General features: G+C 39.6%; 1 protein-coding gene and 1 pseudogene across 2 annotated transcripts; one reads left to right on the top strand and one right to left on the bottom strand.

Moving 5' to 3' along the window:
* Positions 1-82: 82 nt before the first annotated feature.
* On the top strand, positions 83-2,441 carry LOC120180314 (protein GRAVITROPIC IN THE LIGHT 1-like). Of its 2 annotated transcripts, none has more exons than XM_039185666.1 (3): positions 83-226; positions 426-1,123; positions 1,567-2,441. In XM_039185666.1, exons 2-3 carry the CDS (start codon positions 463-465, stop codon positions 2,349-2,351), a joined length of 1,446 nt encoding a protein of 481 aa, XP_039041597.1. In that variant the 5' UTR covers positions 83-226; positions 426-462; the 3' UTR covers positions 2,352-2,441. The 2 variants fall into 2 exon arrangements, with proteins under 2 accessions (XP_039041597.1, XP_039041598.1); XM_039185667.1 differs by having other exon boundaries at positions 110-230; positions 425-1,123.
* Positions 2,442-3,621: 1,180 nt separating this feature from the next.
* Positions 3,622-7,173, bottom strand: LOC120180316 (annotated as a pseudogene).
* Positions 7,174-13,146: the final 5,973 nt, after the last annotated feature.

Genomic DNA, 13,146 nt, shown 5'->3' with positions numbered 1-13,146 from the left:
ATCTAGACCAATAGCACGTGTGAACCAAGTACACAGTGAAAAAACTTTAACCATGGCTTGAATTTTTGTGCTGTGGTAACAGGAAGAAGAAAGGCAACCGGGATAGCCCGGAAACGGAAGCCAAAGACCTTGACTTTTGGCACTCCACTCCGTTTAACAGAGATCCGTTTCAGGACCAGTCATCGTCAAGATTGTCTTTAAGATCTGATAATTCTCACCTTTCCAGGTCTGCCTCCTTTTATATCATTAAAAAGGAACTCTTTTTTATTGGTGTTTGTTTTTTTTGTTATCTTCAACTAAGGTGGCTTACGTTTTATCCTGTGCATCCTCATTTTATACGAAAGTTTCCAACTTTGCTTGAAAATACTCGAAAGCTATTTTGTAACTCACTGAATTCGCAGCACATCTCATTTTGGTTGTTTCAGAAAGAGGACAGCGGTGAAGGCGAAGAAGAAAGGAGAAATGGCGACCAAAGTGTCCAACTTTTCGGATCTGATACAACGAGTTGCAGCTTCTTGTTTGTTGCACCCGTTCGCCGCCGGCAGGCAAGAATCCGGTTACGTTGAAACCCTGGATCACGCCGTTATTGAGGACGACCCCGATGGAGAAGAATACTATGAGTACAATAATTCGAGCGAGGATGAAGAGAAAGAAAGTGGAGTGACGGACGTGGAGAAGTCGAGGAGAATGAGGAGGGTTTGCTACGATAACGGAGAGAAAACGAAGGAAATGGTGATATTAATGGATGAGGTTTTCGAGGCGGTAGTAGAAATGAAGAAGGCTTACGTAAGGTTACAAGAGGCGCATTGTCCGTGGGACCCAGAGAGGATGAGGGCGGCTGACGTTGCGGTGGTGGGTAAGCTGAGGAAGCTTGGGGTGTTGAGGGAAAGGTTTAGGAGGGGAACACGTGGTGGTGGTGGCGGTGGCGGGAAAGGACACATGGTTTTGCTGAGGGAGATGGTGGCGCCGTACGAAGCGGCGGTGGAGGAGTTGAAGAGGGAATTGAAGGTTAAGGAGGTGGAGATCGAGAACCTGAAAGAGAAGCTCAACACTGTTACTTGCCTTTCCAATGGCGGAAAGAAAGGACGGAATCTTTCCAAGAGGAAAGTCAGCTGCAGTCAAGGTAATTCGCCTCAAATTACCTTTTTAGACTACTGATTCGATAGCTGTTTTTCTTTCTATATTTCCCCCTCTTTTGATGAATTGTAGGGTTATATTAGTAATTAAGTAATTTTGACAAAATGCAAAAAAAAGTTGGAAATATTGTTGCTAACCAATGATATTATGCCACTTCAATATAAAATATAGTCAAACCAACTATTCCTTCTTAATGTTATGATGACCCAGGAAATCGTTAGTTTCTTGCCAAGTTATTATGGGATTTTGAAGGTTTGAATAATTATTAAAAAAACCGTTATTTTTTTTAATTTATTTTTAAGTATACATCTACGTTCGTATTTTAAATTCACGAAAATATTGAGAAAAATTAACCAAATTCGTAATAACATAGTTTAAAACATCAAACATCATATGAGTTTTGTAATTTTTGCTTGTTCCTGGTGGCAGTACTTGCAGCACCAACACCAGGACTGTTTGAGGCTACAATGAGTCAGGTGAAGGAGGCATCAAAGTCCTTCACATCTCTCCTCCTTTCCCTCATGCATGAGGCTCGCTGGGATATTGCAGCAGCTGTCCGATCCATTGAAGCTGCAACCGCCGCTCCTGAGAACGGCAGTTATACCACCACGATGATAACTCCGTCTGTCATTGCAAATCACCATGCCAAGTACGCGCTAGAGTCGAATGTCTCACGCAAAATTTTCCAAGGGTTTGACCACGAGACATTCTACATGGATGGAAGCCTCTCTTCCTTGCTTAATCCCGATCAGTACCATCGGGATTGTTTCACTCAATATCGTGACATGAAAGCAATGGATCCGGTCGAACTTCTTGGGATCTTGCCTACATGCAATTTCGGCAAGTTCTGCTCCAAGAAGTATCTTGCCATCGTTCATCCCAAGATGGAGGAATCCTTGTTTGGAGACTTGGAGCAGCGCAACCAAGTAATGGCTGGAAATCATCCCAGGAGTCAGTTTTACGGGGAGTTCCTGGGGCTTGCCAAGGCAATTTGGTTGCTTCATTTGCTTGCATTCTCACTCAACCCAGCACCGAGCCAATTTGAAGCTAGTCGGGGAGCAGAGTTTCATCCACATTACATGGAAAGCGTGGGCAAGATTTCAGGTGGGCGAGTGCCTGCAGGTCAGATCGTGGGATTCCCGGTTAGCCCCGGGTTCAAACTAGGAAATGATTCTGTTGTGAAGGCTAGGGTTTACCTTGTGGCTAGGACATAGACTTGTTGTGTCTGTTTTGATAGGTTTTAGGATTTAGAGCAGGGGAATTCAGTTTAGATTGCTGTTGCTGTTCCGTGACATCACTGGGAGGAACTTCTGGGGATTGTTATTTGACTGAGCTGATGTTTGGATTCTTTAGGTCCCTTTCTTTTCAGCTGTATGTAATGTGAGCATTTTGCTCTTTATGAATCTGGTTTAAATCTTAAACCCCACGGATGTTTATATGCTCGGTTGCTTGTTCAGTTTCTTGCATATAAGTCAAGCGAACACGAGATTTAGCTGCAAGGTATGATGAATATAACTCTGGATGATCACCTCAGTTTTTTTTTTGTAGGATAAATAAAACCAATTATTACTCGGCAAAGAACATGTCTGCAACTGCATGTAATCTGTTCTTTGTACAAGAAGATTGATCTATTCCTGGGTTTGACATACGGAAATTATCATATGATTTTGTTCCCAAAGCATTTTGAAAAATGGAAATCATGACGTAGCAAAACTGAGGGTGTAGCCGATGTTGTAAAAAGGAAGAATAATGGCATAAGCAACATGCCACAGGGAGGCATGCTGATTGAAGAATGCCGAAAATGTTGTTTCCACCTTGGACCGAGTTTCGTTACACTAACAAACAAGGGAATTGGAGGCATCATCGATGTAGCTTCTTCGTTGTTAAATAAACGTCTCCACTGTCGGTTTGCAATTTAAACTTCTCTATATTTCCTCTTTCTTCAATCTTATAACAAATACAAAATTTGTAATCCAAAATCCAACCCCTTCATCTAACGAATATTCAATCTAATAACTTGAATGTATTGCAAACCAAGGTTGAAGATGAAATGAATGAGACTGAGCCAGTAAGACTTCTGCTTGTCCTCCAGAGAATTCATTCGGTTTATGCATTTCTTTCATGTGACTGGATTTCTCAATCCATTTTCTTTATTATTTGTTTTCATTCTTTTATTTTTTTTATAAAGGTAATTGGATTCATGTATTGCTCTTCCAATACAAGTACAAATACGAAATGAATATATAGAATCATTGAAAATGTGATTTGGAGGGATTTTCATGTTTTTTTATGCACTGGAAATGAAATGAGCTACGAGGCAGAGCATTACAGTAACATTTTTAGAATCAACCAGGTTTGAACTTTCAAGTTATAACCTAAGAGCAACTCATTACACAAATAGAATGTAAATAATTAGGCTTTAAAGATTCCTCCATGGTGCCATGCCATGATTTAATACATAAATAGCTTTGATCTTCTATTTTCTCATGCCACTACGAAAGCGCTTGATGAACCAGTGAAATGCCGAACTGATCCTAAAATCCCTTTTGAAATCTTATTCTGTATACTCCTGGTGAGGCAGATGAGGGGATTATCCATTCGATTATTGCCTTACTCTGAGGACTTAGCTTTGAAGGTCTCGACCACTTAAAGCGAAGGCACCAGTCATCGTCATCATACAATGGAATCCAAGTATCCTTCGCTTGGAGCATCTCAACTAGGGCAAATGTACCTTCTGTCAAGAGATCATTCCTGGGGCAAGCCGACCAGAAGACGACAGTCACGTTGCTGCCTGTCTTGAACGTTGAGTTAGCCGGAACATCGGAAATGACATCCCCGAAATTTATAGCAGCAGGAGTTGAGTCCATTACAACAGGAGTAAGTAAGCTTATTTGCTTCTTTAGAAGATCCGCAGGTTGCGGACCGACTTCAACAGGTTTACCTTTGATGAGAGCACTTGCAAGCTTCTGGAACTCCTGAATATATGCACCGAGTGTGTGTGGACCATACAGTGTAGAGGCACCCTAAGAAACAAAAACAATTAATAATAAAGTAGACAAAAATAGTAGACTAAAAGTTCCAAACAAAATGGAACACTATTCAGAAAGCTGCGAATAAAAATATAGTGTAACCAATTTTTATCACTGACCTCATTTCTCTGCACTTGGTACTCCTCCAAGGTAGCAACATACTGAGAATATGTATTAGTCAAGCCTGCTATAACAACATGAATGTTACTACCAAATTGTCCATTACCACTGCTTGTAAGCACTGTCTTCACTGCATCCCGAAGACGCCTCCCAGACATTGTCGTAAATTCTGATTGAGACAAAGATGATGAGAACCGGTCCTATTATTGTATTGAGCGATCAAAGAAATCTCGTTCTAGAAGGTGGCCTCTATACATGTTAGTGTGCTATCCGTTTCAAAGTGAAATCAAAAGATAAGAAATTGTAGAAGCTACTAACTCCTGGTACACTGAGAATGACTGCCCTATCCGAAGATCTGGATTGGAAGTATTGAAGGCTGCAAGATGAAGAATAATAAACAAATAGTTCATCAGTGAACATAAGATCAATGGAAAAGGAGTCATGAGTATAGTTCTTTCTGAATAATAAGACCGATTAGGGTAACAGAAGAGTATATGCCATCAAAGGAATCCATAGATTCGAATGATTGAAATGGTTAATAGGATTTCTAAAGCTAATATTCTGGAATGAGTCTAACTTTATGAGAACTCGATCGAACTAGCGCATCTCCTATGATGCAGTTGCAACTTACCGCCCAATCATAGGGTAGCTTCATTTCACCAGTATCTAGCAAGATGGGCTTTGGATGCTGACAATCAACTTGTTTCTTATCAGGAGTTTCAAGTAAGTTGCGAACAAGCCTCCAAAAAGGGTTTCCCTGATATAACATATCGAAAACATTAAGCACACAAAGGAGGCAAGTGTATGGTATAGAAAATGTACAACATATAGCGAGTGCAGAGTATTAAATCACCTGATCATCTCCTTGCTTAAAATCAAATGCCCCAGGTCCATCAGTTGTTCCGGCAGCAAATCCGAATCCCATAGCGGCTGGACAAGTTTTAACCACCCCAGAACCTCCTCCCTCTTTCGCAAGCTTTACCTCAAGCTGGGAAAAGTCCAGGTAAGTGTGGCGATAGTCAACCTTTCCTTTTAACTGTTTAGATGCCTTCTCAAACAGATCCACAGCTTTTCTGAATTGCCTCTCTCCAATAATACGGGTACTTTCAAACTCATCGGGATATCTGCCAAGTGAAGCACACATTAGTCTTCTGACACAACTAGTATATGTGACAAAAAGTGCATATCAGGAAAAGAAAGTACCCTGGTCCTCGGCCGTAGCACAGTTCATTCTTTCCACCACAGGTACTATGATTGAAATCACAAGGAAGACCAGTGTCGGTGCAAAATGCTCCGAGTACATTGGGGCTAACATCACCGCAATTTGTTTGGCAAAATGCAGATACAAACCTGGGCTTATCAACCTGTCTAAGTGTGCCTCTGACGCGTTTAGCAAAACTCTGAGTCCGGGTTGCTGGCCTACCAGGAGAAGAGCGGAATGACGCAGCAAGCTCCAGCAAATCATGGTCTGCATAATATTGACATTAAAAAGAAATATAGCATATAGACTCGGCACATCAAGGAGTTCGAACTACAAATATTATGAAACAGAAAGCTAAAAACTTACTATCATCATGAGTGTTTGGGATAATGTTTGAGACTCTTCGAGGTAATCCATCAGAGCCCAATTCATTAGTATCTGAACTTTTAGTAACATTTTCCTCAAACCAGTCTTCCATAAATCGTGCTGCAGCACCTATGTTATCCCCACTGGTCAATGAGTTTGTACGACTCATCGATGTTCCGTGAGTTGCAAACCAGATGAAACTACCCACTGGACCCCATTGGTCGTCTACGAACTTCAAAAGGGTCATTTCTTTATCAACATCGTATTTATATTTGCTCCGTTCAGATGCAGGGTTATTGAGATAGGCACTGGGGCTACGGTTTACACCAGCATTTAGTAGTTCTCCTGTTGAAAACCCAGAATCATTGAGAACAAATAACATGAATCAAGGAATATTTTCCCTTCATACTATTTTGATAACACCTAAAAATAAGGATAGAATGTAGCAAGCGAATGATTTTTGGTTCCTTACCCTTGTTCATATAAATAGATCCGGGTCGAAGATTTTCATGAGCTTGTATAATACTTTTTTCGATGCCATCTACCAGGGCATCAAATGACTGACGAACGAATCCCAAAGATGTCACAATATATGTCACATATTGGAGATAGACCGGCATGCGTATGAATACCACTGATGGCTACATTCTGTTCAGAATATATGTCTCCATATCTGCATGTATAGGCAACAGTTATAGACAAACTCGTTAACAGGTATGCAATAATCTATTTCAAAGTCTTTGGTGTCTTTGGTTCTGTCTTTACTCTATGTTGAAACAGCAAAACGAAAAAATGTCAGATAAGAATACCATATCCAAGTTTCGGAAGATCGGGTTAATGAGTTTTACGTCTGTGTTCAGCTTCTTTGATGACAAGTGACATGATGCAAAGAGATAATTGCATATGATTTAACCTTTTATGTCAAAAACAGGAGGAGGGTCTTAACGCTCAAGATATTTGTGATAATAACTACCTTGCTTTCAATCTCTCCAGTACTTTAATTGTAACTAATTGTGAAGCCATGCAAGCATCGAGGTTAACAAATGCAACTCTTTTCCCCTGTGGCTCTGCCACAATAAACGAGCGAGCTCGCAGCCTGAAGTGAATCCCCGAGGCAATTTGTTCTGCGTTAGCGTATCCCATCATGTTAACATCGGCTGCTGGTCCAATAATGTCATTGCTTCCCAGTCCAATCAAATAGTCGAAATCTGAGAGCACTGCCTTACTATATTGGAACACAAGTACCAGAGATATCCATAACCGAAAAACTCTCGAAGAACTCCAAAAGCAACAGCCAATCGAAGCCAGCAACTCCATCATGAACAGATGAGTAGACCAAACAGCAAATTATTTCATTCCCCCACATTGTTAAAAGTCCAAAGGTTGGCAACCAACTTTGAAAATGGTTTTCAAAGTTTGGTAAATGTTTCTTTGAAAAATATTTTTCAAAGTTTAGTAAAGTTTGGTAGATGTTTGTTGAAAATAGGAATGGGTAAATTCACTTTAGTCATTGCACTGTAGGGTATTTTCAAAGATTAGTCCCTAAGTTTCAACTATAAATACCCTAGTTCATTTAGCTTCAAAACCATCTAAAAAAAATCATTTCTTTCTTCCAATACTAGAGAGCTTTATTGTGAGTAGTGAGTGTTTTGTAAACACCTGTAAATTTTCTCTTATTAAAAGATCTGCAGCAGTCCGGAGACGTAAGCACAATTGGCTGAACTCCATTATCAATTTCGAGTATTATTTTTCTGTTTTTATTTCGCATTCTCACAAATCTGGTTATAAGGAAATTACTCGTACTCGGTTTATTTCCTAACAACTGACATCAGAGCTTTTGGTTATGAATTTTGTCATTTTTTTGCGAGGTTACTATTCATTACTATTCACATGAATAGTGAATTTCGTGAATAGTAAAAATTTTGTCGGCGATACGAGTTTGTCGACGGAGGTGTTCTAATACACGGTGGTTCGCAAGAATTGTCAGAAACGATCCAAACGAAACCAGATTCGAGTGAGAGCGATGGTTGTAGACGAAGGGAATGTGAAAATTAAAAAGTTCGATGGTGCGGACTTTGGCTTTTGGAAGATGCAGATCGAATATTTTTTGTACCAGAAAAATCTATATCAACCTCTCTCAGGAAAGCAACCAGAGGGCATGAAGAATGAAGACTGGGCTCTTCTCGACAGACAAGCCCTCGGAGTTATTCGACTGATGTTATCCCGCAATTTTGCTTTCAACATAGCAAAGGAAAAGACCACGGTGGGTCTTATGGCGGCTCTCTCTAGTATGTATGAGAAGCCATCAGCCACAAACAAAGTGCACTTGATGAGGCGATTATTCAATTTGCGGATGACGGAAGGGGCATCGATGACACAACACCTAAATAAACTCAACACAATCACAACCCAGTTGAGTTTAGTGGAAATTAAATTCGATGATGAAGTTCGAGATTTAATTCTCTTATCATCTCTACCAGACAGTTAGAATGTTACTGTTACAGCAGTTAGCAGCTCGTCGGGAAATAGTAAATTGAAATTCGACGATGTTCGGGATCTGGTACTGAGCGAAGAAATTCGATGAAGAGACTCGGGTGAAGCATCAACCTCCTCAGCCTTGCACACGAAGTCCAGAGGGAGAACTTCAGAAAGAAATTCAAATCGTGGCAGATCCAAATCCAGAACGAGAAAATCAAGAACAGGAAAGAAAGATTTTACCTGTTATAATTGTGGCAAGAAGGGTCACTTTAAAAGAGACTGTCGAACACTGAAGAAAGATACCGGTACACAAGGATCTGCCAACATGACAGAGGAGACAGTGATGTGATGATTCTAAGCGTCAACAGTCCGATTGAATAATGGATCTTGGATTCAGGGGCATCTTTCCACTCCACCCCATACCGAGAAATCATGGAGAACTATGTCAGTGGTGATTTTGGGAAGGTTCATCTAGCTGATGATGAATCCTTGAAGATTGTCGGAAGATGAGACATCCGACTAAAGTTGCCAAACCAGACCACCTGGACGATGAAAGGTGTGAGACATATTCCTGGTCTCAAAAGAAATTTGATTTCTGTTGGACAGCTTGATGGAGAAGGATATAGCACAAGCTTTTCAGACTGTGACTAGAAGATTACCAAAGGAGCACTAGTCATTGCTCGTGGTAAGAAAACTGGTACTCTTTATGTAACCTCAAATTTAGAGAATATCATTGCACCGCAGATACTGATGGAAAATCAAACCTATGGCACCAAAGGCTTGGTCACATGAGCGAGAAAGGGATGAAGACACTTTTGTCAAAAGGGAAGCTGCCGGATCTAAAGAATGTAGATGTCAGACTATGCGAGGATTGCATCTTTGGCAAACAAAAGAAAGTCATCTTTGCAAAGATTGGTAAGACACCCAAGGCTGAAAAGTTAGAGTTGGTTCATACTGATGTATGGGGACCATCTCCAGTTCCATCTCTTGCAGGCTCATTATATTATGTCACCTTCATCGATGATTCTACAAGGAAGGTGTGGGTTTATTTTCTGAAGAAGAAATCAGAAGTCTTTGATACCTTCAAAAATGGAAGGCATGGTGGAAAATGAGATCGGTCTGAAAGTCAAGCGGTTGAGGTCTGACAATGGAGGAGAGTACAGAAATAGGAGATTAAGAGATTTCTGCGTAAACAATGGGATCAAGATGGAGACAACAGTTCCCATGACACCGCAGCAGAATGACGTAGTAGAGCGCATGAACATAACTCTGAATGAACGTGCCAAAAGCATGAGGATATATGCTGGATTACCCAAATTTCTATGGGCTGAAGCTATCAACGCTGCAACTTACCTGATCAACCGTGGGCCCTCAATTCCTTTGGATGGCAGAATACCAGAGGAAGTTTGGAGCAAGAAAAAAATAAACCTTTAACACTTAAAGTGTTCGATTGTATTTCTTATGTACACATAGACTCTGCTGAAAGAATTAAACTTGATGCTAAGTCCAACAAATATCCCTTTGTTGGTTATGGCGATGATGAGTTCGGCTATCGATTTTGGGACTATGAAAATCGGAAGATCATCAGAAGCAGAGATGTCATTTTAAATGAGAATGTGATGTACAAAGACAGGTCAACTGTAGAATCAAGTAGCTCCAATACCAAAGCTGAAACAAAGGAATTTGCTGAGTTCGAGGAGATTTCTGGAAATGATGTTCAAATCAGTCCTAAACCAACCCAACGTTATTCTCCTTCTTTACAATACTTGTTGCTGACTGACAATGGTGAACCAGAGTGCTATGATGAAGCAATGCAGGTGGAGGATTCAGTCAAGTGGGAGTCTTCCATGAAAGATGAGATGGGAGTCTTCCACCAAGCAAGAAAGCGCTCCACAAAAAATGGATTTACAGGATCAAGGAAGAGCACGATGGGAGAAAACGCTACAAAGCAAGATTGGTTGTCAAAAGTTTTCAGCAAAATGAAGGTATTGACTACAATGAAATTTTCTCTCCAGTTGTAAAACTGTCTACAATCAGACTGGTGTTGAAAATTGTAGCTGTAGAAAATTTACATCTTGAGCAGTTAAATGTAAAGACAGCTTTCCTTCATGGTGATTTGGAGGAAGAAATCTATATGAGACAGCCAAAAGGCTTCATAGAGGTAGGCAAGAAAAACCTGATATGCAGGTTGAAGAAGAGCTTGTATGGTTTAAAACAAGCTCCTATACAGTGGTACAAGAAGTTCGATAGCTTCATGGGTAGCAGTGGTTTTACCAGATGCCAATTAGATCATTGTTGCTACATCAAGAGGTTCGACAATAGCTTCATTATTTTATTGTTGTGCATTGATGACATGCTCGTTGCAGGCTCAAACATGCAATAGATTATACACTTGAAGCAAAAATTGTCGAAGCAGTTTGCTATGAAGGATCTGGGTACTATAAAGTAGATTCTTGGGATGAGGATCAAGTGAGACACGAAGTCAGGGACTTTGATGTTATCACAGGCTGAGTACATCAACAAAGTACTCTCCAGGTACAACATGCAAGATGCTAAACCAGTAAGTACACCTTTAGGTGTTCATTTTAGACTCTCCAAAGAACAGTCACCAAAGACGGAGGAAGAACGTGCACACATGGTAAAGGTGTCGTATGCCTCAGCAATTGGAAGTCTGATGTATGCCATGGTATATACCAGACCAGATATTGCTCATGCAGTGGGAGCTGTTAGCAGGTACATGAATAATCAGGCAAGGTACATTGGGAAGCAGTCAAATGGATCCTCAGATATCTGCGCGGTACTACAAACAAAGCACTTTGTTTCAAAGGTGGAGATACGATATTGACAGGCTATGTAGATGCTGACTTAGCCGGAAATATTGACATCAGAAGGAGCACTACATGGTATGTCTATACTCTAGGAGAACTGCAATGAGTTGGGTTTCTCAACTATAGAAGATAGTTGCTCTCTCCACAACTGAAGCAGAATATGTCGTTGTTACGGAAGCTAGCAATGAGATGGTTTGGCTCCAAAGTTTCTTGGAAGAGTTAGGCAAGAAACAATAAAACAATGTCTTGTATTGCGACGGTCAAAGTGCTATCCATCTAGCAAAGAATACGTCTTTTCATTCCAGGACAAAGCACATACAATTACGATATCATTTTATTCGGTCTCTTCTGGAAGATGAGATTTTGAAACTTGAAAAGATCAGTGGAGCTCAAAATCCGGCAGACATGTTGACAAAGACGGTGACCACGGACAAACTGAAGTTGTGTTCAGCTTCAGTTGGCATGCAAGAATAACAATACTAGAAATGCTGCTGCATCGATCGAGGTGTGAAGACATATTAAAATTAGTCTTCAAGTGGGAGATTGTTAAAAGTCCAAAGGTTGGCAACCAACTTTGAAAATGGTTTTCAAAGTTTGGTAAATGTTTCTTTGAAAATGGTTTTCAAAGTTTGGTAAATGTTTCTTTGGAAAATGTTTTTCAAAGTTTGGTAGATGTTTGTTGAAAATAGGAATGGGTAAATTCACTTTAGTCATTGCATTGTAGGGTATTTTCAAAGATTAGTCCCTAAGTTTCAACTATAAATACCCTAGCTCATTTAGCTTCAAAACCATCCAAAAAAAATCATTTATTTCTCACAATACTAGAGAGCTTTCTTGTGAGTAGTGAGTGTTTTGTAAACACTTGTAAATTTTCTCTCTTAGTAAAAGATCTGCAGCAGTCCGGAGACGTAAGCACAATTGGCTGAACTCCGTTATCAATTTCGGGTATTATTTTTCCGCTTTTATTTCGTATTCTCACAAATCTAGTTATAGGGAAATTACTCGTACTCGGTTTATTTCCTAACACACATCAAAGGCAATAACATGTCAAAGCATTCCTAGTGGAGAAACAAGCATTAGTTATAGATGGTTAAAAATTCTCACACATTTCAGCTTCAAAGATCATTGAGAAGAAAGATTCATTAATTACATTGAAAAAGGCAGAAATGAAAAAATTATATATCAATTGCTTGCATGATCCGAAAAACAGCTTAAATCCATTATTTTATCCCCCCTTTTCCAATTCCAATGAATACAAAAAGTTGTCATTATATGAAAAACCAACATCATAAAAGGTGAAAACTTGTTGAACAATGACATCATTACCTCAACCAATAAACAGAACCACAAACAACTAATTTACCCAAGTAAGTTTAAAAGCAATTGCATACTAAAACCTTCCATAAACCACTTTTGAAGAAAACTGCAACTGATAATCACTTTTCAGCAGAAGAATTGGGAAATTCTAAATGATCAAACAATACCAATAATGTTAAAATGGGGGGGGGGGGGAAGCGGTATCTTTATTGGTTGAAAGTAAAGACGTATCTCAGCTTATTTTGATCTGATACTTGGCATGTGAGAAAGATGTTGGGAGGCTACGGTTCTTAAATAGAGACAGAGTAAGAAAACCATGGTTGCTTTGAAATAAATACATTGATGATACTGGTGTTACTGCACATGATGTTTGTGCTTCCAGGTGTGAAAATGGTTAGATGCAATAATTTTATAGACATTTTAAATGGATTCCGGATCATTTCCACAGCTTGAGGGGATCAAAATCTATTTAGTTAACAAAGTCTATTCCTTTTTGTTGTTTTTTGTGATGATGAGATTAACAATTATCTTTTTTTAAGACTAGAAATTTGACATTTTAGGCTAAATTTAGGAACATAGTCATAAGAATGGTCATTTTCCAATTGAAAATGAACATTATAATAAATCAACCTTTGATGAATCATTGATTCCTTAGCCTTTTCTATTATGA

This window comes from Hibiscus syriacus, unplaced genomic scaffold (assembly GCF_006381635.1).
Source record: "Hibiscus syriacus cultivar Baekdansim isolate YM2019G1 unplaced genomic scaffold, ASM638163v2 tig00112491_pilon, whole genome shotgun sequence".
NCBI lineage: Eukaryota > Viridiplantae > Streptophyta > Magnoliopsida > Malvales > Malvaceae > Hibiscus > Hibiscus syriacus.
The sequence above is the reverse complement of the archived record's forward strand: the minus strand, read 5'-3'. Positions and strand labels throughout refer to the sequence as shown.

What these genes read in the sequence shown, in the direction of transcription:
- LOC120180314 (XM_039185666.1), top strand. Translation starts at nt 463, where the DNA reads ATGGCGACCAAAGTGTCCAACTTTTCGGATCTGATACAACGAGTTGCA. An exon ending in GAAAGTCAGCTGCAGTCAAG is followed by an intron (nt 1,124 to 1,566) that starts GTAATTCGCCTC and finishes TCCTGGTGGCAG; the next exon opens with TACTTGCAGCACCAACACCA.